We start from the raw sequence: 20,802 nt of genomic DNA, 5'->3' as shown, positions 1-20,802 counted from the left end.
CTGTAACAGCTGGAGCTGGGCTGATCAGAAGCCAGGAGCCTGGAGCTTCTTCCAGGTCTCGCACGTGGGTACAGGGGCCCAAGGACTCAGGCCATCTTCCACTGCTTTCCCAGGCCATAACAGAGAGCTGGATTGGAAGTGGAGCAGCCAGAACTTGAACTAGTGCCCAAATGGGATGCCAGCACTGCAGGTGGCAGCTTTACCTGTTAAACCATAGTCCTGGTTCCTGGAATAGTGTTACTCTTAAGGATTAGGCAATAAATTTAATTCCTCATTACTCATATGAGTGAATGATTGTTGTAAGGCAGCATTGTCATATTTTCCATAGATGTTTCTTCTGTACTCATTCAAGGCCTACATGTTCTTAATCTCAATACATGATTAACCTTATGAGAGGGGGCAGTGCTATGGCACGGCAGGTTAAGCCGCCACCTGCAGTGCCAGGATCCCAAATGGGCACCAGTTCGAGTCCTAGCTGCTCTGTTTCCAATCTAGCTTCCTACTAATGCACCTGGGAAAGCAGCAGCAGATGGCCCAGTTCCTTGGGCCTCTGCATTCACATGGGAGATACGGGAGAAGTTCCTGGCTCCTGGCTTCCACCTGGCCCCATCCCAGCAATTGTGGTCGTTTAGGGAGTGAATCAGCAGATGGAAGACCTCTCTCTTTGTCTCTCCTCTGTCTCTGTAACTCTTTCAAGTAAGTAAATCTTTAAAAAAAAGTTATGAGATAAAAGACAAAAAAGTAAATGAATAAGGATACATGAGAACTACTGTTAAATATGCAATAGTTGAAGGGCATGTTCAAGACAAAAAAAATCAAGATTTGTTTTCTCATTCATGACCTTTTTATTGATATCACCATCTTTTAACAAAGAAAATATACCAAAGTACAACGTATATGTGCCAGTACTGCCTTGGATTTTAAAACTATTGGTTAATAGAATATAAATGTACTTATAAATGACAAACGATTAGTGTCTATCTGTCATAGATACATAGTGGTGTTTGGTTAGTAGTAATAGTGTCCACTTTACTTGTGAGATGCCAGGTAACTGGATCACAGACTCTCAAATTGTGGAACATTTGATCTTTCAGAGGAGTCACACAGTAGGAGCTAAGTAGTTTTATGATTAAAGGTGTTTGGGACGATCACCTGCAGCAGGAGTGACAGTAGCCGGGGAAGTGAGCCTAGGACATCCTCTGCTGTGCACTTCACTCAGCTTCCACGCTAGGGAAGTTCCCAAGCCCCGGAGCCTGCCAGGACTTCCACCAAGCCCCTGCTAACAGAACGTGCTGGTTTCACCAGCTCTTGGAATCCTCAGTTCCCTACACTCATGGAAGCTGGTGTGCTATTTCATGACCACAATACTTTGAAAAGTCTGCAACATGATCAACTGTTGTCTAAAATGAGTTTTCAAAAAGATCTTCGTGGCCACCTTGTTAGATATTGAAGGAATGTTTGAACTGGATGGGGAGAGATTGGACACTGGCTGATCTCTATCGTCCCCTTTCCTGGAAGATTCTGTGATTCTAGATGTCCTGTATAGTTTATGAAATCAATCCACAGCATCCCAGTGCTCTGAACACGTGCTTCTTATTTGGTGTAGAAGCCAACTCAACATCCTGTCACAATAAGACAAGGAGATTACATCATGCCCTGGTCCCTGCAATGACAATGGCCTGAAGATAATGAAGAAAAGAGGTTCCCAGGGGTTAGACGAGAAGGAGTGGCCGGAAGTAGCCAATGCCTGCTCTGAGAAGATGCTCTAATTGCCCTCCTACCTGTAACAACTCCAGTTAAGAAGTTATTCACGACCTAGTCCCATAGTCTATGAGGCATGGTGGCTAATTCAGGAGAAAAAAAAAAAAAAACTACAGTTCTGGCCTTCTAGGAACTGAAAATCTAGTTGGAAAGAAAGAATAAACAAATACAAATTATTTAGGTTATAATTAAGTGCTCGCTGTGTGGTCCTGGATGCAAATGAAATCAGAGTGCCTTATTGAAGAGGCAAGACTTGAAAAACTGAGCCTGGGAAAGTGAATGGAGCGAGGGTGAGTGTGTGTCGGGGGATGTTGGGGGAAAGATGAGGAAGGAGCAGAGGGGGTGCATGAGTGTCATGGACGAGCGTGTGAGGCGCACAGTGGAGGAGAGGTGGGCACTGAACTGTGGCAGATGTAAAGAGCTGCATTGACTGAAGCAGAGGGGAACCAGAGGGGATGATGTGGTCATCTGAGCAGGAAAGATGGAGTCACATGGCCACAGAAGCCAGAAAGAAGACTCTAAAGGCCAAGCACTGGTGATCTCCAGTGGTGGATCCCCAGCGACAGCGGGCAGGGATCTCCCAGATGCATTGGGTGTGAGGCCTGCAGGCTGACTGGCACATAGATGCCCATGGCCATGGCAGCTTGGCGGGGTCCAGCTGGATTCCAAGCTGCTTGGCTCACCAGCACGCTGACAGTCTTGGGTCTTACTGATTAATAATGTGCCTCCCAACACTCCCCAGGGGTTGCAATCTGTGGCTCAGGACGCCTTGGGCCACTCTCCCAGGCAGCTGTTGTGTGTGGGATATGGTGGTGTGGTCATCTGTCCAGATGCAGGCATTCCTAAAAGCACGTTCTTGAGCATGATGAAATTCAGATGGGTGGGGGTGGAAAGACAAACAAAACTATGACATCCATCAATTCTTAACACTCAGGTTTTTAAATCAACTTTATAACTTCAGTTACAATTTCATAACACTTAATATTTGCTAGTCAAATTAACAAATCTGTATTAGATGGCATCTGCTTTTGTAATTATTTCTGAGTTTTTGTAAAAAAAAGATTCTAACACAGAAAATACTTGTTGGCAAAGTGGTTCTTATGCAGTCTTCTTTTGATGAGGACGTTGAGACTTTTTGAGAGATTTCTTGACTTTGCGCTGTTTTTTCCCTTTCTTTTGCTTTTTCTTTGGGCTAATCTGTGAGGAGAGGGTGTAAAAAAGGTAATATTTTAGAATCTTACAACTTCTCCCTCTTTGTATCACATTCACACTCTCCAGACTATGTTGTTTATCCTCAAGATTGGGATGAAGTTGCTTTATTCTCTGAGTCTCTCTGCTTTGAGGAGGAAGCAACAGCCTTCTAATTGCCCCTGTTAGTCTCTTTTGGCTTATTACTGTCCTCAGTCAACCTTGCTTACTACCCATCTGCCCCAACCACAACCCTCTGAGGTTGATACTAACCCCACCCACTTTTAAAAAATGATTTAGGGGCTGGTGCTGTGGTACAGTGGGTTAATGGCCTGGCCTGAAGCGCCAGCATCCCATATGGGCACTGGTTCGAGACCCAGCTGCTCCATTTCCGATCCAGCTCTCTGCTATGGCCTGGGAAAGCAGTGGAAGATGGCCCAAGTCCTTGAGCCTGTGCACCCATGTGGGAGACCTGGCTCCGGAAGCTGCTGGCTCCGGATTGGTGCAGCTCCAGCCATTGTGGCCAACTGGGGAGTGAACCAGCGGATGGAGGACCTCTCTCTCTCCCTCTCTCCCTCTGCCTCTCCTCTCTCTGTATAACTCTGACTTTCAAACTTTTCAAATAAATCTTTAAGAAAACATTTATTTATTTATTTATTTACTTGAGAGGCAGAGTTACCGAGAAGAGAAAGGCAGAGAGAGAGAGAGACAGAGAGAGAGAGAGAGAGAAGTCTTCCATCCACTGGTTTGCTCCCCAAATGGCTGTAGTTTGGAGTGGAGCCTATCCAAAGCCAGGAGCTTTTTCCAGGTCTCCCACATGGGTGCAGAGTCCCAAACACTTGGGCCATCTTCTGCTATTTTCCCAGGCCATTAGCAGAGTGGCAGTGGAGAAGCCAGGACTCGAACAAGAGCCCAAATGAGATGCCAGTGCCATAGGCAGAGGCTTAACCTACTATGCCACAGCGCCAGCCCCACCTCATCCATTTTTGACATACGAGGAAGCAGAGGTTTGCACAGGGTGACTTGCCAAAGCTGCACAAGCAGTACGTGGGTGAACCACTAGACAGCCCTCATTAAACCCAACTCCTCAGAGCGCCATGCTGGAATCTTCTCACTTTATTGTGGTCTACTTTTCCACCTCAGTCCTGTCACACCATGCACACAAACTCCAGTTCTATTACTTCCGGCTTCCTGAGCACAGCAAGCTCTCTGGTGATTCTACTCTTTTGGTCATGCTATCCTTCCTCTCCTCGTGAATCGCTATCTTTCAAGATCCAGATCCAATGCATTTGATATCAGAAGTCTTGCTAATACTTTCAGCCCACCCCTTCAGCCAATAAAATTAATACTCCTTCCTCCATAATCTGCAATATCTTGTGCATATCTTTATTTTCTATTTCTTTTGTTGTATCACAACTGCTACAGAAGGGACTATATTTTATTGCCTTTGTATCCTTAGTGTATATCATTTGAGTCAGTACAAGTCAAAATGACACCATTTTGAAAACTATATCCTTACATTGAACTACCTAGATTCTCTGTCTTCCAAAGTTAATTTCTAAAAGAAAGAAAACTTTATTTTTCCTTTTTACCAACCTGTTTTTTCCACTTTTCTACCAATTCTTTCACCTCGGTTGAATCCGGATTTAGACATATTTGAGTCCCATCCTTCTTTGTGGCACTGCCAAGGAAATAGCAATAAGATTTTTTTCTCTGTTAATAATTTAAATATTTTTTTGCAGAGATAGTGAAAATAAGTAGCAATATCTTCTGAGTTTTCTAATGAACCTACTGAGAATATAATAAAATGTTTTCCTAAAACAAGATTAACAGGCTGGTGAATTTTAAAAAATTGTCTACAGCAAATCTTCTAGAAATAATTTAAAGATTGTTTTCTTTAATTTCTCTGTACAGTCTGAGAGAACAAGAGTAGCTGTTCCATGTGTTATCTAAGATTTAGGTATCAAAATACTTAAAATATGCATATTACTTAACCTAGTAACTATAATTTCTAGAAAGGTGTTAATAGGAAAGATTAAAGATACAATACTGCCACAAAAGTTTGAAAATAACAAAAATTAGAAATAACATATATTTATAAAACTAGGCATTGGTCATAAAAATTATGATATATTCATATGATGGAATGCATTATGAACATTAACATTATATTAAAAATGAATTTAGAGAAGATTTACTGGCATAAGAAAATAGTCATGATTACGGTGTCGATGTAAAAACAGAGTACCAAATGTATGTAATAGGCCGGCGCCGTGGCTCACTAGGCTAATCCTCTGCCTGCAGTGCCAGCACCCCGGGTTCTAGTCCCGGTCTGGGCACCGGTTCTGTCCCGGTTGCCCCTCTTCCAGGCCAGCTCTCTGCTGTGGCCAGGGAGTGCAGTGGAGGATGGCCCAAGTGCTTGGGCTCTACACCTGCATGGGAGACCAGGAGGAAGCACCTGGCTCCTGGCTTTGGATCGGTGCAGCACGCAGGCCATAGCGGCCATTTGGGGGGTGAACCAACGGAAGAAGGAAGACCTCTCTCTCTCTCTCTCTCTCTCTCTGTAAACTCTGTCTGTCAAAAAAAATTGTATGTAGTATAGATTTTATATATTATTTATATAAAAACATATTTACAAATATAATTATTAAACAATAACTTTATTATTTGTAATATATTATATAATTATATATGACATAATAATAGTTATAATCAAATATATTACTAAAATATATTACAATATATTTTTATATATTTTTTATATATATAGTCTCTAAAGCAGTACACACAAAGCCAATGAAGGAGATTTAGAAGACTATATTCCAAAGGGTTATTAGTATTTATCACTGGATGGTTGATTTTAAGTCATTTCATTTATTTCTTTTCAGCTATCTACATTACACATTTTCTGCAATGAAAATGAGTCACTTCAATAGTATATTATCCTTGGTTTCTTAGCTGTGTCAGGAATTCTTTTTTTTCTTTTAAGGAGAAGAAAAGAAAGGAATAGACCAGATTTATGGAAGCCCTAACCTGAATTTTAGGTGTCAGAACAGGAAGCACTCCAGGGGAAGTAATCCCACGAAACTTAATGTCTCTGCGAATATGGCACTTGTGTGTTGCATGAGAGTTTACTTACATGATTTCAGTCTTCCCACAGGAAGGGCTTGGGGAAAACTGTTTAAGGTCTTTTAAGGATTGTAGGTGGATCTTCCCTTGGGTGCTGCTGATGCAAGAACAGCGTCCATTCCTCATTATTGGACTTCCTGTGGGAAAGAGAAAGAGCAGAACACATAGGCTGAAGGCAATTTCTCAACTTAAGTGAGCCATCAAATGATACATTTGCCTTAATCATGACTATTGCTATTAATTACCAAGTATCTGTAGATCATCACAATAAATTTCCGAAGCAGGTATTACCTCCATTTCATAGATCAGGAAGAGAAGGTTCACAGAGGTTAAGTAAGAAGAAAGCCACAGGGCTTTTGCAAGGATTTCAGCTCTGTTCTCTGAGTCCAAAGGTGTTGCTCTTAACTGTCTCACTCTTAGGAGGAAAAGAGACTTTCCTAATATTTAACAAATGCCTATTACAGGTTAAACACAGGAACATAATTCATATATGGATCAAGTTTCTTTTAAAAAATTATTTTTAATTTATTTTAAAGAGTCACAGCGAGGGAGAGGAAGAGACAGACAGAGATCTTCCATTCACTGGTTCACGTCCCAAATGTGTGCAATGGCTAGGGCTGTGCCAGGTGGAAGTCAGGAGCCCAGAGCTTCTTCTGGGTCTCCCATGTGGGTGCAGGGGCTCAAGCACCTGGGCCATCTTCCACTGCTTTCCCTGGGGCATTATCAGGGAGTTGGATCAGAGGTGGAGCAGCCAGGTCTCAAGCCAGTGCCTAAATGGGATGCCGGTATTGCAGGCGGTGATATAACCCGCTACGTCACAATGCTGGTCCCATGGATCAAGTTTCTTAAGCAACTTCCAAATCCATTTATTCCCTGACCTTGGTGGAGCAGAGTTAGTGCTGGGCAGACAGCTCAACTTACAATAGCCAATTAACATCCCATCCTCCTTCCTTTTCTCTGCCTTAATTCAAAATTTAGACTTTTGTAAACTGTTTAAAATACACTACCTTCATGCATTAATTCTTACATTCATCCAATGCATATTTACTCAGTGCTTACAATGACATACATTAACCACAAACTTTCCATTTTACAGATGAGGAAATGGAGTTCTAGCAAGCTTATTTGCCTAAGTTACGAAAGCAATAAACAGAAAACCTCTTTGATTATCGAATGCTTCCTTAACTGGTTAATCACAGACATACTTATCAAAAAGTAATATCCAGGTGAAAAAAAAATTTAGGAGACAGTCTGTCCTCTCATTGTCACCGACAAACATTTAAGGAACACTTACAGGAATTCACATACCTACACTGATAAAGCAGTGTTTGACTTGGCAGGTCCAAGTTATGACCTTTGGAAAATAAACTGCATCACTAAACAGCTTCTGATGCATGCAAACATGGAACTGCAGTGAGCCAAGAGGCTTTTATAGTGATTCACACCTCTGACTTTAATAACCTGATTCAGAACTCCTTACCTTGAACTCCAATCAGAACCAAGAAGGTGAAACCCAAGAGGAACAGAACACAACTTTTCTTCATAGTGGTGGAATGGAGTCCTGTTAAGTCACTCTTGTATTGGATTGGAAGCCTGAGAAATTCTTTACAAAACATGCTCTTGGGAACCATATTTATTTAGGAAATCTACTTTCCTTTGGAACTCTGATTGGCTGTTGTCCTTAGCTGATTAGCTAAACTAACCATACACTGTTTTTGTGCTGGGGGAAACCCTACTCTCAGATCCAAGGGAATTTCTGCATGTTTTATTCCCATTTCACATAAATGGGTAATTTATAGTAAGAGATGTGAAACTAGCAACAGCAGTGGACTTTAGCATCCTTATCAAGCTCACCTGGTTGAAAAACAGATAACATAATGAATATACTAACATCATATAACAGGGTTGGAAATGTGGTTTCCATACAGGAAATATTAAAGTCCAGACTTTTCAAAATCATTTACTATTTGTGCCACATCCTTTTGTAAAAATATAGCTACATTTATCTTTTCTTATACTGCCCACCCTGTAACTTAAAAGACTTTAATTTCTGTAGGAAGCAGGTAATTTTCTTTAGTGGCAAGCTCATTTTGTTTTCATTCTGATACTATTTATTATTGTTTAAACTGTTACATCAATTAGAATCGGGACTCAGCTGCAAGACCCAGACCCAAATAAACAGTAGTTAATCAGGAGTGAAACTTATTCTCCCTGACAGAGCCTGTACAGGTGGGCCAGAGCTTATAATGTGGCCCTTTGCCATAACGTCTTCCAGGTCCTTTCTATCCTGTCGTGTTACCACAATTTCCAGGGCGCTGCCATCACACACATGGCCCAAAGTAGCTGGCTACCATGTCTAATTTCTCAGCGCAGGTTGGTGGGAAGGCAGGACAACATGGGCTTACTTCTCAGATACATCCTGGAGATACACCCAGCCTGGTCCATCGCTTCCCCTGGGACGGAATTTATTTATTCACGTGGTCACACCTAGTTGCAGGGGAAGTTAGGAAATGTGGTCTTGATTCTGGCTGAGCAACAAGAGATGGAAGTTCCATTATTGTAAAACATTTCTCAACCCCCTCCCCCCTTTTTAGAATTTTGAACTCCTCCTGCCCTCCTGAGGAAAAATACATTTAAATTAAGGCATGCAAATTGAATTTCTTTTTAAAGAGAGAAATTAAATCCTAAGAAATAAGACTTCAGTAGGCAGAGCTGAGCCTTGCTGGGCCACTAATCCCTGTAATAGCCAACATTTTTTAGCCTTCTAAGAATCAATTTTTGTCTCCTTTAAAGCAATACTGCCCCTTCTCACCATACTGAGAACCCATGCTGTGCAATAAGGGGAGAACAGACATCAGCATTCTATGGCACATTATGGACTGGTTTTTATATGGATTATTAATGCCTAAATAGAACATTAAGGAATCTTCTTTGGGGGAAAAAAACCCTTGTGGTGATTTTTGGTACAACTTATTGATGTGATTATGCTTAATTTTGGTAATGACTATGACCATGTATAGGGTGGGGTTGGAATCAGGTCCTAGTTTCGTTACCTAACGACTGTGTGCAAAACACTTAATTTTGGTGAGCTTCAGTTCCCTCATGTGAAAAAAAAATCAGTTACCAACTTGACGGGTTGTTTTTAAGGGTGACAGCAACTGTGCACTGCCAACTGCAAAGCACCGCAGGGCTCGTTGCTATTCTTTCTAGGAAACAAAAGAGCATGAAATCCTCAAGGCCTAGCATGATCGCTCCTTTCCAACCTCCTCTTGCAGAATTCTCTGCTCCCATCACTGTGGCTTCTCTCAATTGCTTAAAGGGACAACGCTCCTTCCTCTCGCGCTGTTTGCGCATGCCTTTTCCCTGTGCCTGCTCTAAATCCGGACCCTGTTGCCCAGTAATCTTACCATGCAAGCATCATCTCTCCGTCCCCCCAAAGACTTCCCTGAGCTCCACACCACGTGTGGTCAGGCTCCCGCTGCACGCTCTCATGGCCCCACTTGCCTCTCGTTGAGCCTAAATCCACGTCAATGTGACCTTTCTCTATGATCCTATGATTTCTAGTGCCTTCTACCATTAGAGAAGGAAGGTCTATGCAGGTCACGGCTAAGCATAGTACCGAGCAGCGTGCAGCACAGAAGGTTCTGGAAGCCCCGCACAGTAAGTCTCAGCACTTAGTCGGACGCCTGCATGTGCGGCGCAGCCTGGCTCCGAAGGCCCTGCAGCCTCTTCCGGGGGGCTGACGCTTGCGCATACTGCGCATGCCCGGTCCCCTGGCCTTCCAGAACCTTCTTCGGCGTGGAGGTTACAGCTGGAGCTGCCTCCCTCGTGCCTCTCGTGGAGCTGCTGATTGCCGCCGCTGCCAGCTCCGGTCCGACTGAAGCGGAGGAGATACTTCAGGAGAAAGGTAATGGCTGTGTTCCTGGGGACCGCTCCTTTCTGGCCCCGGGCCTTCCCACAACTTCGCGGCCCAGGGAGGTGAGGGGGCCGCGGCGGCGAGCAGAGGCCCATTTTGTGGGGGCCACACGAGGCTGGGGGAGGGGCCGGCTGCGGATGATGCCCCCTGAAGGGCCTGGTCAGTGGCGTGCTGGCCGCAGGGCGAGGCTCGGGAAGGTCCTTGGGCGGCGGTGACCCTTTTGGGGGGGGGGGAGGTGCTGAGGCGAGGCTCTCGTGGACCCCTCAGGAGGGGCAGACCCCCTCGGGGGCGGCTTCCCGGCTGTGGTGCGGGGCTACTGTTCGGCGAGCAGGCCTGGCCCGGAGACGTTACAGCATGGCCGCTCCCCGCTGCTTGGGCCTCTCCTGACCCCTGTTTCTCAGGCCTCTTTTCTGACCCAGCGGAAGGAGGGAAAACCCCACAGCCCTTGGGTCTGGAGGCAAAACGGAGCTTTTAAGAGAAACAGAAACTTGGCGGGAGAGCATTGCAGGGATTTCTCACATTGCTGGGAAGCGAGCCAAGGTTTAGCAGGAGGGCGGAAGGGCAGCAGATGGGTCCCAGCTTTAACCTCTTATCTGTGTGTCCCCAAGGAGCCCGTGCCGCCCACCTGCGAGCCGCGCGGAGCGGGAGTGCGGGTTTCCGGCCGGTCTCCCTCCGTCATCTTGGTTGAGGAGTTGATGTGGTCTGTTCAATTACGTATTCCATGTGACTCTGTCTTTTATGCTTTTCAAAGATTTTCTTTTTTGAGAAGATCAGTCCTGCTTTTACTTGTGAGACGGGAAGTGGCTCTCATAATGAAACCTCCAGGCCTGTTTTAATGCCTCGGGGCATGGACTTCCCCTCTATTGCTGGTATTAAAAAACTTGAAAAAGGTTTAGTTCTTGAAAGTCTTCGAAGCCCCATCTTAGCCTTATGAATTTTTTCTTTCTCCCTTTCCTTCCTGCACCGGCCTGCCTGCCTACCTGCCTGCCTTCCTTCCTTCCTTCCATCCATCCATCCATCCATCCATCCTTGCAAAATACTAGGCTAGGGTATGCTGTCTGCTAGCAAACCTTGGTTTTTAGCTCCGTGTCCGGTCTGTGTCTCAGGTCACTAAGAAAGGAACAAGTTCTTCCTTGGCTAATCTTGCTAGCTGGCCTCCTGGGATCATGAATCATCAATCTATCTAATGTCCCCCTCCCCCCCATCGCTCATGTGAAGCTTAGGGACTCCTGCGAGGGGGTATCAGGATGCTGGTTCCAGAACAGCTGTGGCTAATGTTGATAGCAGTAGCATTTTTGCTCTGTGACTTTGGAAGTCTCCTGAGGTACATGTGCAATCATTAAGAAGCTGCAGCCTAACTTGAAAAATATTTATCCTGAAAGGGAGAAAATATCTTCATGTTTAAAATAGCCATATTTATGTAAAAGGATTTTTAAATTGCTTATCTAAATAACTTACAAGAAAAAATCCAAATTCTTGAGACACTTCATTTACTGTTTGTCTTTCATTTCAGTTAATTCATAAAACCTTAAAGGTTATGACTCTAGATGCAGAGAACACAAATATGGGCAATAATTTCTGTCTCAAAGAGCTCACAGTTTACTGGGGGAAATGGCATGTAAATGAACAGCTGTAGGAGGAAGAGTGATAAAGGACTGAAGGTGCTGAGAAGTCCTCAACTTGGCTAGAAGTTTAAACCCAGCTGTTTGAATTAGCCCTGAAAGGGAGAAGTGCTTGGAACACTTTATTAGAAGGTGGGGGAAAAGTATTCTGAGCAGGTAGGGTGAGAAGGTACCTACATGTTAGAAACTGCAGGTGCTTGGGCAAGGTAAAGTGCAGAATGACAGGGTGTGGTGAGAAATGAGGCTAGACGTGTAGCAGGAAACAGATGAAAGGCCTTGTCCATCTCTCGGGTGTAGAGACATTTCCAGATTTTAACTAGGGGAGTGACATGAAGAAATTTACACTCACGGCTGTATGTACACTTGTCACCAAATGGTATCTTTCGATTAATATTATTTGATGCAAGCCTTTTCTTTTATTGATGTAGTTACATAATGTTCCAATGACACTTCCTATTTCTACTCTTTTTTTTTTTTTTTTTTTTTGACAGGCAGAGTGGACAGTGAGAGAGACAGAGAGAAAGGTCTTCCTTTGCCGTTGGTTCACCCTCCAATGGCCGCCGCGGCTGGCGCGCTGCAGCCAGCACACCGCGCTGATCTGATGGCAGGAGCCAGGAGCCAGGTGCTTTTCCTGGTCTCCCATGGGGTGCAGGGCCCAAGCACCTGGGCCATCCTCCACTGCACTCCCTGGCCACAGCAGAGAGCTGGCCTGGAAGAGGGGCAACCGGGACAGAATCCGGCGCCCCAACCGGGACTAGAACCTGGTGTGCCGGCGCCGCTAGGCGGAGGATTAGCCTAGTGAGCCGCGGCACCGGCCCTATTTCTACTCTTAATTGTCAGTGCTGGATGTTTGAGTTGTTTTAAATATCTCAGTAATATAACGCTGCTCAATATAACAATTTTTTAAAAAGATTTTACTTTCTTAATGCATTTTCCTTCCTAGGAACTAGAGGGGCAAAAGTTAAGAATATTTTTGTATCCTCTTTAACTTAAAAAAAAAAATTCATTTGAGAGGAAGAGGGAGCATGCAGGTACCTGCCCAGTCTGCTGATTCACTCTCCAAACAGCTGTGATGGCCACGGCAGAGCCTGGTTAAGGGCAGGAGCCAGGAACTCGGTCTAGCTCCTCCTTGTGGGTGGCAGGGACTCAAATACTTCAACGCATGACCTGCTGCCTCCCAGGGTGCACATTAGTAGAAAGGAAACAGGAGTTGAACACAGGGAATCCAAACTGCCATTGTAACCACTAGGCCAAATGTCCACTTTTATAACAAAAAAATTTTTTTGATTAACATGTAATACTTGTGCTTTTTATGAAGTGTAATACAATATTTCAAGACATGTATGCAGCATAGACTGATCAAATCAGGCAATTAACTTCCTTTTCTTTATGCTTGGTGCCTACTAGCTCTTTGTTCTCTTTCTCTTTCTTTTTTTAAGATTTATTTATTTGAGGGGCTCACTTGGTTAATCCTCCGCCTGTGGCGCCAGCATCCCATATGGGCGCCAGGTTCTAGTCCTGGCTGCTCCTCTTCCAGTCCAGCTCTCTGCTGTGGTCCGGAAGGCAGTGGAGGATGGCCCAAGTGCTTGGGTCCCTGCACCGGCATGGGAGACCAGGAAGAAGCATCTGGCTCCTGACTTCAGATCAGCGCAGCGCCAGCCGTAGCGGTCATTTGGGGACTGAACCAATGGAAGGAATACCTTTCTCTCTCTGTGTGTGTGTCTATAACTCTGTTAAATAATAATAATAAAAAAAGATTTATTTATTTGAAAGGCAGAGTTACAGAGAGAGGAAGAGAGAGATTTGCCATCCATTGGTTCACTCCTCAAATGGCTGCAACATCTGGGGCTGAGCCAGGCCAAAGCCAGGAGCTTCTTCCAGGTCTCCCATGGGGGTTCAGGGTCCTATGCACTTGGGTCACCCTCTGCTGCTTTACTAGGTACATTATCAGGGAGCTGGATTGGAAGTAGAGTAGCCGGGACTTGAACCGGCACCTGTATGGGATGCTGGCACTGCAGGCAGAGGCTTAACCTGCTGTGCTATAGCAGAGGCCCCTTCTTTTCTTCCATTTTTTAAAGACTTGTTTATTTGGAAGGCAGAATCAGGTTCAGATCTTCCATCCACTGTTTCGCTCCCTTTGGCAGAGTCTTCTGGGAACAGGGATAATTTGACTCCCTACTTTACTATCTGTGTGCCTTTTTATTTCTTTTATTCCCAGATTGCTGTGGCTAAAACTTCTACTACCATGTAGAATGAGAGAACATCCTTGTGTAGTTCCAGGTATTAGTGGAAATGCTTTCAACCTTTCCCCATTCAGTATGATGTTGGCTGTGGGTGTGTCATATACAGCCTTTACTATGTTGGCCTAGGCATTTCTCTATTGGGAGGTGTTTTTTCCTTCAATTTTTAAAAATTATTTTTTTTTAATCATTTGAGAGGCAGAGAGACAGAGGTCCTATTTGCTTGTTGACTCCACAAATACTCATAATGGCTGGGGCTAGGCTGAGCCCAACTTAGTATCTGGGAACATAATTCCAAGTCTTCCACTTGAATGACAAGGACCCAATACTTAATATATCACTGCTGCCTCTCTGGGCCTGCATCGCAGGAAGCTGGAGTAAGAGCTGCAGCTGGGAATTGAACCAAGGTACTCTAATATGGGTTACAGGTATCTTAACTGGTAGAATAAGCACACATTCCTTGGTATTTTGGTAAGTTCTTTTTACTGTACACCTCCTTAATATGACTTTTGCTGTATCCTGTAAGTTTTGGTATGTTGTAGAGCCGAGATGGTATTAAGTAGAACCGAGACTGAAATCCAGGTACTCTGGTATGGGTTGTGGGCATCTCAAGTAGTATCGTGACTGCTATACCAAACATCTTCATCCCACTTTTGATTCCTTTAGTGACCATAGTTCATTCTTGAGTGTGTTGTTCAGTTTCCATGAATTTGTGTAATTCCTAAAGTTTCTGTTATTGTTGATTTTTAGTTTTTTTTTCTATAGTGGTAAGAAAAAATATCTGGTTTGATTTTTTTCCCCAAAGAAACCTTTTATTTAGGGAATGAAAACTTCATGCATTTCTTAAGCACAACTTTAGGAATATAGTGATTCTTCCCACCATACCTGTCCTCCCACCCACTCTTCCACCCCTTTTCTCTCTCCCATTCCCAGTCCATTCTCCACTAAGATCCATTTTTGATTAACTTTATATGTAGAAGACCAACTGTATACTAACTAAAGAGTTCAACAGTTTGCATGGTAAAAAACAACCTATCCTCAACAGTCAAGACAAGGACTGTTCAGAGTCATTGTATCTTGAAGTTAATTTCACCACTTCTTCTTTCTTTCTTTTTTTTTTTTTTTTTAGAAATTTAATTAACTTTAACAAAGAACCCAGGAATGATACATTTTTTGGGAGCACTTAGACATAGTTATACTACAACTCTTTGAGGACAGAGGTCCTGCATGAGAAGTTAGTGCACAATGACTCCTGTTGTTGATTTTAACAATTAACATGCTTATGTATGACATCAGTGATCACCTGAAGTCTTAATGTGAGCTGCATAGGCTATGGAAGCCTTTTGAATCCACAAACTAAGGGCTGATTCTGAGGTCAGAGTGCTACTTAAAGTGATTGATTGTCATTCTATGATTCTGCTGTGTGGACTGCTTCCCATGTTGGAGCATTCACTCCTTTTTAATTCTACCTATTATTATTATTACCGGACCCTTAATCCTATTCATATGATCACTTAATACTTAAGATATTTCTTTTGCCACACAGGTTAAGGAGATCTGGGGACCCATGACAAGTTTTTAAACTGTATCTTTAGAAGTAAGACCATAAGAATGTATGCAGAACTATACAGCTGGATGGGTGGTGATGTTCTTTCAATTTTTGTGTGTTATGGAAGTTATTTATTTCATCTTCATTCATAACTGAGAGCTTTGCAGGGTATAGTATTCTGGGTTTACATTTCCTTTCTTTTGTTTGTTTTTAAAGATTTTATTTATTTGAGAGGTAGAGTTACAGGCAGTGAGAGGAAGAGACAGAGAAGGGTCTTCTATCTGCTGGTTCACTCCCTAAATGGACCACAACAGCTAGAACTCCCACATGGGTGCAGGGGCCCAAGCACTTGGGCCATCTTCCACTGCTTTCCCAGGCCATAGCAGAGAGCTGGTTTGGAAGGGGAGCAGCCGGGACTAGAACCGGTGCCCATATGGGATGCCAGCATCACAGGTGGAGGATTAAGCTACTGTGCCATGGTACCAACCCCCACAGTTCTTTTCTCTTCAGACTTGGACTATATCTTGCGATTCTCTCCTAGCCTGTAGGGTTTCTGGTGAGAAATATGCTGTGAGTCTAATTGGAGATCCTCTGAAAGTAATCTGGTGTTTCTCTCATGCACATTTAAGAATATTTTCTTTGTTTTACTGTGGAGAGCTTGATTACAATGTATCATGGTGAAGATCTTCTCTGGTCATGTCTATTAGGAGTTCTCTCTGCTTCCTGTGCTTGGATGTCCCTTTCTTTCTCCAATTAGGGAAGTTTTCTGCTATTATTTCACTTAAAAATCCTTCTAATCCTTTCTTTTTCCACACCTTCAAGAGATCCTAGAACCCGTATGATTGGTCATTTGATAGTATCGTGTAGATTTCTCAACAGTGTTTTTTAGTTTTCTAATTTCTTTTTCTTGTTTTTGGTCTGACTGTATACTTTTCTGTGATTCTTCTTCTAAGTCCTATATTCTGCTTCACTGATTCTTTTGTTAAAGCTTTCCAGTGCATTTTTAATTTTGTCTATTGAATTCTTCATTTCCAAGATTTCATTTGTATTTCTTTTTAAAATCTCAATTTCATGGGACATATTTTCTTTCATGTCATGTATGGATTTCATTGGTTTGTGCATTTGCTTCTGATTACTTCTGAGTAATCCTGTGATCAATTTTTTGAATTCCATTTCTGGCATTTCTTCAGTCTCATCTTCAGAATCTAGTACTGAAGTGTATTCTTTTGGTGGTGTCATGTGTGTTCTTTATTCTTGTTTCTTGAATTGGTGCATTTATTCAGCATTTGTGGAGATACTTGTTGGCTACTTGTTTGTTTTTCCCCATGTTGGCATTTATTTTTGGACTATTCCTCTGTGGATTAGTGGAGTGCCTGATTTTTCAGTGAATACCTAGAGGCATTTGGTACGTGTGGCCAGGGTGCTCTGTTCAGTGCTCCAAAGTGAAGGGAGTGTCTAAAGTGACACCCAGATTGGCAGTGAAAAATCTCCTTTTTCTTTTTTCCCCCTCTCCCTTGTCTTTTTTTTTTTTTTCCTTTTTCGTCAGAGTTGAGGTTTTTTCTGCTCTGTTGGCATAGAGTCAGCTCACTTCCTGCCCTGAAAGGAGACCAGTATCTGGGTGCTCTCCCCAGTGGGTATAACAATCATCTGTGCTGCCACAAGGATCACACAAATGACCAGTGCAGTCCTTCATGTAAGCAGATTCCCCGGCAATGTTCCTCACCAGGGAACCAGGGAGCCCTGTGCATGTGGGCCCTCCCACAATGACTGCCCAAAGTCCCAGCAACACCCTGAGCACACCCAGTGCAGCCTCAGTGTTTTCATAGTCCCAGCACACAAGCCTCTCATTGTCGTGAGCACTCAGCCCCCTGTCAGTTCTCCTTCTATGTTAATATTTGTGCATTTGGTGGATCAGTTGTCTATTTCTTTTAAAGAGTGGCTTTCATGGTAAAAGACTTTTTCCAAAAGAAGTCTCTTCAGTTGTTGGTAGGCTGTTTTGGCTTTAATTCCTGTTGTTTACTGTAGTGTAGTCTCCTTATATCTTTTTGTTGTAATCAGTGATAATGGCACTGAGGACGTTGGGCACTCCTTTCAATCAGGGCAAGGGCACATGATTCTCAGTGTCTGCTTGCAGGGTGAAGCCAGGGTCATGGGGGCAACATCTCTCAGTTATGAGCAGATGGAAGTATGGAAACACTGGTTTGTAGTCCTGTAGAGGTTGCTCAGATTCACACTGTGGCAGAGGAATGGCCAGGGTTGCAGGGTTGTCAATCCAAAGTCCAGTGGGTATGCACTGTTCTCTGCAGCTCCAGCCCTAGGTTTGTATTCAATGTCTTCTCGCCCACTTATCTTTTTCCTCCAAAGCACAGTTAACACTTTGTGTTGTCTTCCTGGAGATGCGGGAGTTATGGAGTGAGCAGTCCTAGGGCGTAATGCTAGATCACACTGAAAGCCCGCAGCCCTCCACAACCATCATATCCATCATATCGTAGGGGTAGGGCCCAGACTTATGTTGCTATGTGCCGCCTCCTGCTGAGGTAGAATTGTCAGGAGGCTGCTACAACCTGCCATTGGTGTATCTGAGATATGAGTCCAGTAGACTGGGAACATCGGTCTCCACTTGGCATGGGAATAGGTCCAGAAACTCCATCTACAGGAACTGGCTTAGGGATAGGGACTATGGTATATGCTTAATGATGGGTTTTACCAACCCAGCACCGAGTTCCAAGATGTAGTCTTGCACATACTTTGGTGCCCTGATCTGCAGTAGCTGGAGTTCTGCTCTTTGCTGTCCTTCCAGGGATAAGGGAGGAGTGGTGAAGGCAGTTCCTTTGGCAACCACAATATGCTGTGTTTCCTCTGAATCTTAGAGCCACAAGACCCCATATTGGATATGTGCCAGGCCTGCGTGAGTTTGGGGGTGATGCAGGCCAAAATACGAGTCTGTCCTGCCATGGTGCAGGGTCTCTATGTGATGCTGGAGCAGGCTTATAGGCTCCATCTGCCAGTGTAACCTAGGGTGAAGGGCTTACTGCAGAGCTGGAACTGATCTTCAGAGGTAAGACCTGAATCGATTTTCCTGCCCTAGTCCCCTGTGGTTGGTGTTACTTCTCATTGTGTACCTGAGGTTGAGGGAGGAATGGTGGAGGCAATCTCTTGGCCTCCTGGCTGAGTCCAAAGGTTCAGTCTGGGACCGGCTGTATGGCACAACAGGTTAAAGCCCCAGCTGGCAGTGCTGGCATCCCATATGGGTGTTGGTTTGAGTCCTGCCTGTTCTTCTAATCCAGCTCTCTGCTATGGCCTGGGAAAGCAGTAGAAGATGGCCCAAGTCCTTGGGTCCCCGCACCCATGTGGGAAACCTGGAAGAAGCTCCTGGCTCCTGACTTAAGATGGCTCAGCTCTGGCCATTGCGGTATTTGAGGAATGAACCAGTGGAATGGAAGACCTCTCTCTCTCTCTCTACTTCTCTCTGCAACTCTGTCTTTCAAATAAATAAAATATATCTTAAAAAGATTCAGTCTGCAGGTATTATCCTGGGGACAGGCCATGGTGCCCTGTCCAGAACTGGGTTTCACCAGAGAAGACCTGATGCTGAGTTTGAAATGTAATTCTCTCTCCCTCCCCTAAGCTGGAGACAAGATATCTCTCTCTCTGCTTTGCTAATTGGGAGTGGGGGTAAAATGGACAGTTCTTCTTTCCTTCCTTAATGTGTGTTTTCCTATTTTGCTAAAAGCAGATACTTGGTCTCTCACAAGAGCCAGCTTCTGTAACTCTTGTGCAAGTAGCTTGGTGTATGAGTAGCTATTCAGATTGGTACCTCTGTGGGGAGATGATCACTGGCACATCTTAGCCTGCTATATTGTTCTTCCTCCTATGTAATATTTTAACAGGTTACTTTACAGAAAGATGAATTTTGTACTGTTCTTCCCAGTATGTAGAGGTACGTGTTTCCCAATTTTCTTGTCATTTCTATTTCCTTTTGTTCATTTATATGTGAAAATTAGTACTTGAGGCTAGTGTTTATTTTTATTTCATATTGACATTTTAGTTTGTGTTGACTTAACATGTACATTTTCTACCTTCTCAAGATTTGTCACATGGAGTCAGTGGACAGCAGTACCCACTTACCTTCAGTGGTACGTTCCGAGACACACAGTGGGTGCCTGTACTTCAGATAGTACTGAATCCTGTATATTTTTCCCTATACATACATAAATAAAGTTTAATTTATGAATTAGTAAGAGATAACAACATTAAAATGGAACAATTATAACATTGTAGCAAAATAAAAGTTAAAGCATGTGGCCTTATTCATACCTGAATATGGTCTCTGACTCAAAATATTGTACTGTACTTATCATTCTTGCTGAATGTGGGTAAAACAGTGGAAAGCAAAACTTGGAGTAAGGGGAGACCACTATATCCCCTTATTAAATCCATGTCAGTTCTCTAGGTATTTGGAATGGGAGACTTTGACTCATTTTTTGTTGCCTGAGGCTGTCTCTTTTCTGAATGATTCTTACACTTATTTTAACATTTATAATGTAGACTTCTACTCACTTTACAATTCCTTTTGTGTAGACATTAGCATCAGTGAGAGTAGATGAGACAACGTGTATCCATATCTATTTCATTTATTTATAGTAATAACCAGTTACCAGGAGATATAACTGCTCTGCAAGATTTAATAGTATATGTACTTAATGTAAATCCTCCTCATGTAGTCTGAGATTCTTTATGAATTACCACTATTCATTGCCCAGATGCCTTCCAATCTCCTCCCTAGAAATTCTCTTAATGTGGAGCTAGCTAAAGCATGTGAGGTTCTTCCACTCGTGCTATGGGTGACTTCATTACTGTGTTAGTTTTTATTAATAACATTGGTGGTTTTGTCTAAATTTTTCTTTTTTCATTTAATTATAACTTTGGTCCCTATTTTTCTTATCAATATTGTAAGAATATAACGATTTAAAATTTTTCTCAATTTTTAAATATTTTTTATCTAAAGTTTTTAGTGATATTTACATGTTTCCTTGATTTAACAGTTTGTTTCTACTAGCTTTATCTAAGACTTCTATTTCTTTTTTTGATCAGTACTATCTTAAAAATACTACTTGTTTGAAAATTAGTATTTCCCACTTTATTATTAGTGACATTTGGTTTATATGTGTGCTTTGTGCCCTCAGCCAGATTATAATAATTTATAATAGGCATATTATATATATAATTTATAAAGTATTTATAATGTCTTGATTGTCTTTGCTGCATTGGATCTTGCACAGAGTAGGTATATAGTAACTGAATTAAGCTGAATTTGAATGAATTGAGAATATTTCAGGAAGTCTTCCCATCTCCTATAGTAATTTGAAGGAGGTCTTCAATTTCTTGACAGCTGGA

The 20,802-nt window shown here is 43.1% G+C and overlaps 2 protein-coding genes across 12 annotated transcripts in view; one reads left to right on the top strand and one right to left on the bottom strand.

The window, feature by feature from the left end:
- Positions 1-821: 821 nt before the first annotated feature.
- On the bottom strand, positions 822-10,749 carry CXCL9 (C-X-C motif chemokine ligand 9). Of its 8 annotated transcripts, none has more exons than XM_089303223.1 (7): positions 9,698-9,837; positions 9,203-9,284; positions 8,497-8,606; positions 7,559-7,633; positions 6,089-6,215; positions 4,546-4,630; positions 822-2,958 (listed from the first exon to the last, which is right to left on the bottom strand). In XM_089303223.1, exons 4-7 carry the CDS (start codon positions 7,620-7,622, stop codon positions 2,860-2,862), a joined length of 375 nt encoding a protein of 124 aa, XP_089159349.1. In that variant the 5' UTR covers positions 7,623-7,633; positions 8,497-8,606; positions 9,203-9,284; positions 9,698-9,837; the 3' UTR covers positions 822-2,859. The 8 variants fall into 8 exon arrangements, with proteins under 8 accessions (XP_089159349.1, XP_089159348.1, XP_089159347.1 ...); XM_089303222.1 differs by having other exon boundaries at positions 8,497-8,565; XM_089303221.1 differs by lacking the exon at positions 9,698-9,837 and adding an exon at positions 10,620-10,749 and having other exon boundaries at positions 7,559-8,565.
- ART3 (ADP-ribosyltransferase 3 (inactive)) overlaps positions 9,817-20,802 on the top strand; it is a 114,997-nt gene continuing 104,011 nt past the window's right edge. For 2 of the 4 annotated variants that reach the window (XM_051819675.3, XM_008267721.5), the window contains exon 1: positions 9,817-9,985. The gene's annotated coding sequence lies outside the window, so the exon portion shown is untranslated. The remainder of the gene's footprint in view (positions 9,986-20,802) is intronic. The other 2 variants (XM_070047992.2, XM_051819673.3) reach the window with 1 other exon arrangement.

The sequence above is a fragment of the Oryctolagus cuniculus genome, chromosome 8, assembly GCF_051225735.1.
Source record: "Oryctolagus cuniculus isolate XC-2025 breed Fujian yellow rabbit chromosome 8, ASM5122573v1, whole genome shotgun sequence".
Lineage (NCBI taxonomy): Eukaryota > Metazoa > Chordata > Mammalia > Lagomorpha > Leporidae > Oryctolagus > Oryctolagus cuniculus.
Note: the sequence above shows the minus strand (reverse complement) of the source record. Positions and strands in the feature narration are given on the sequence as shown.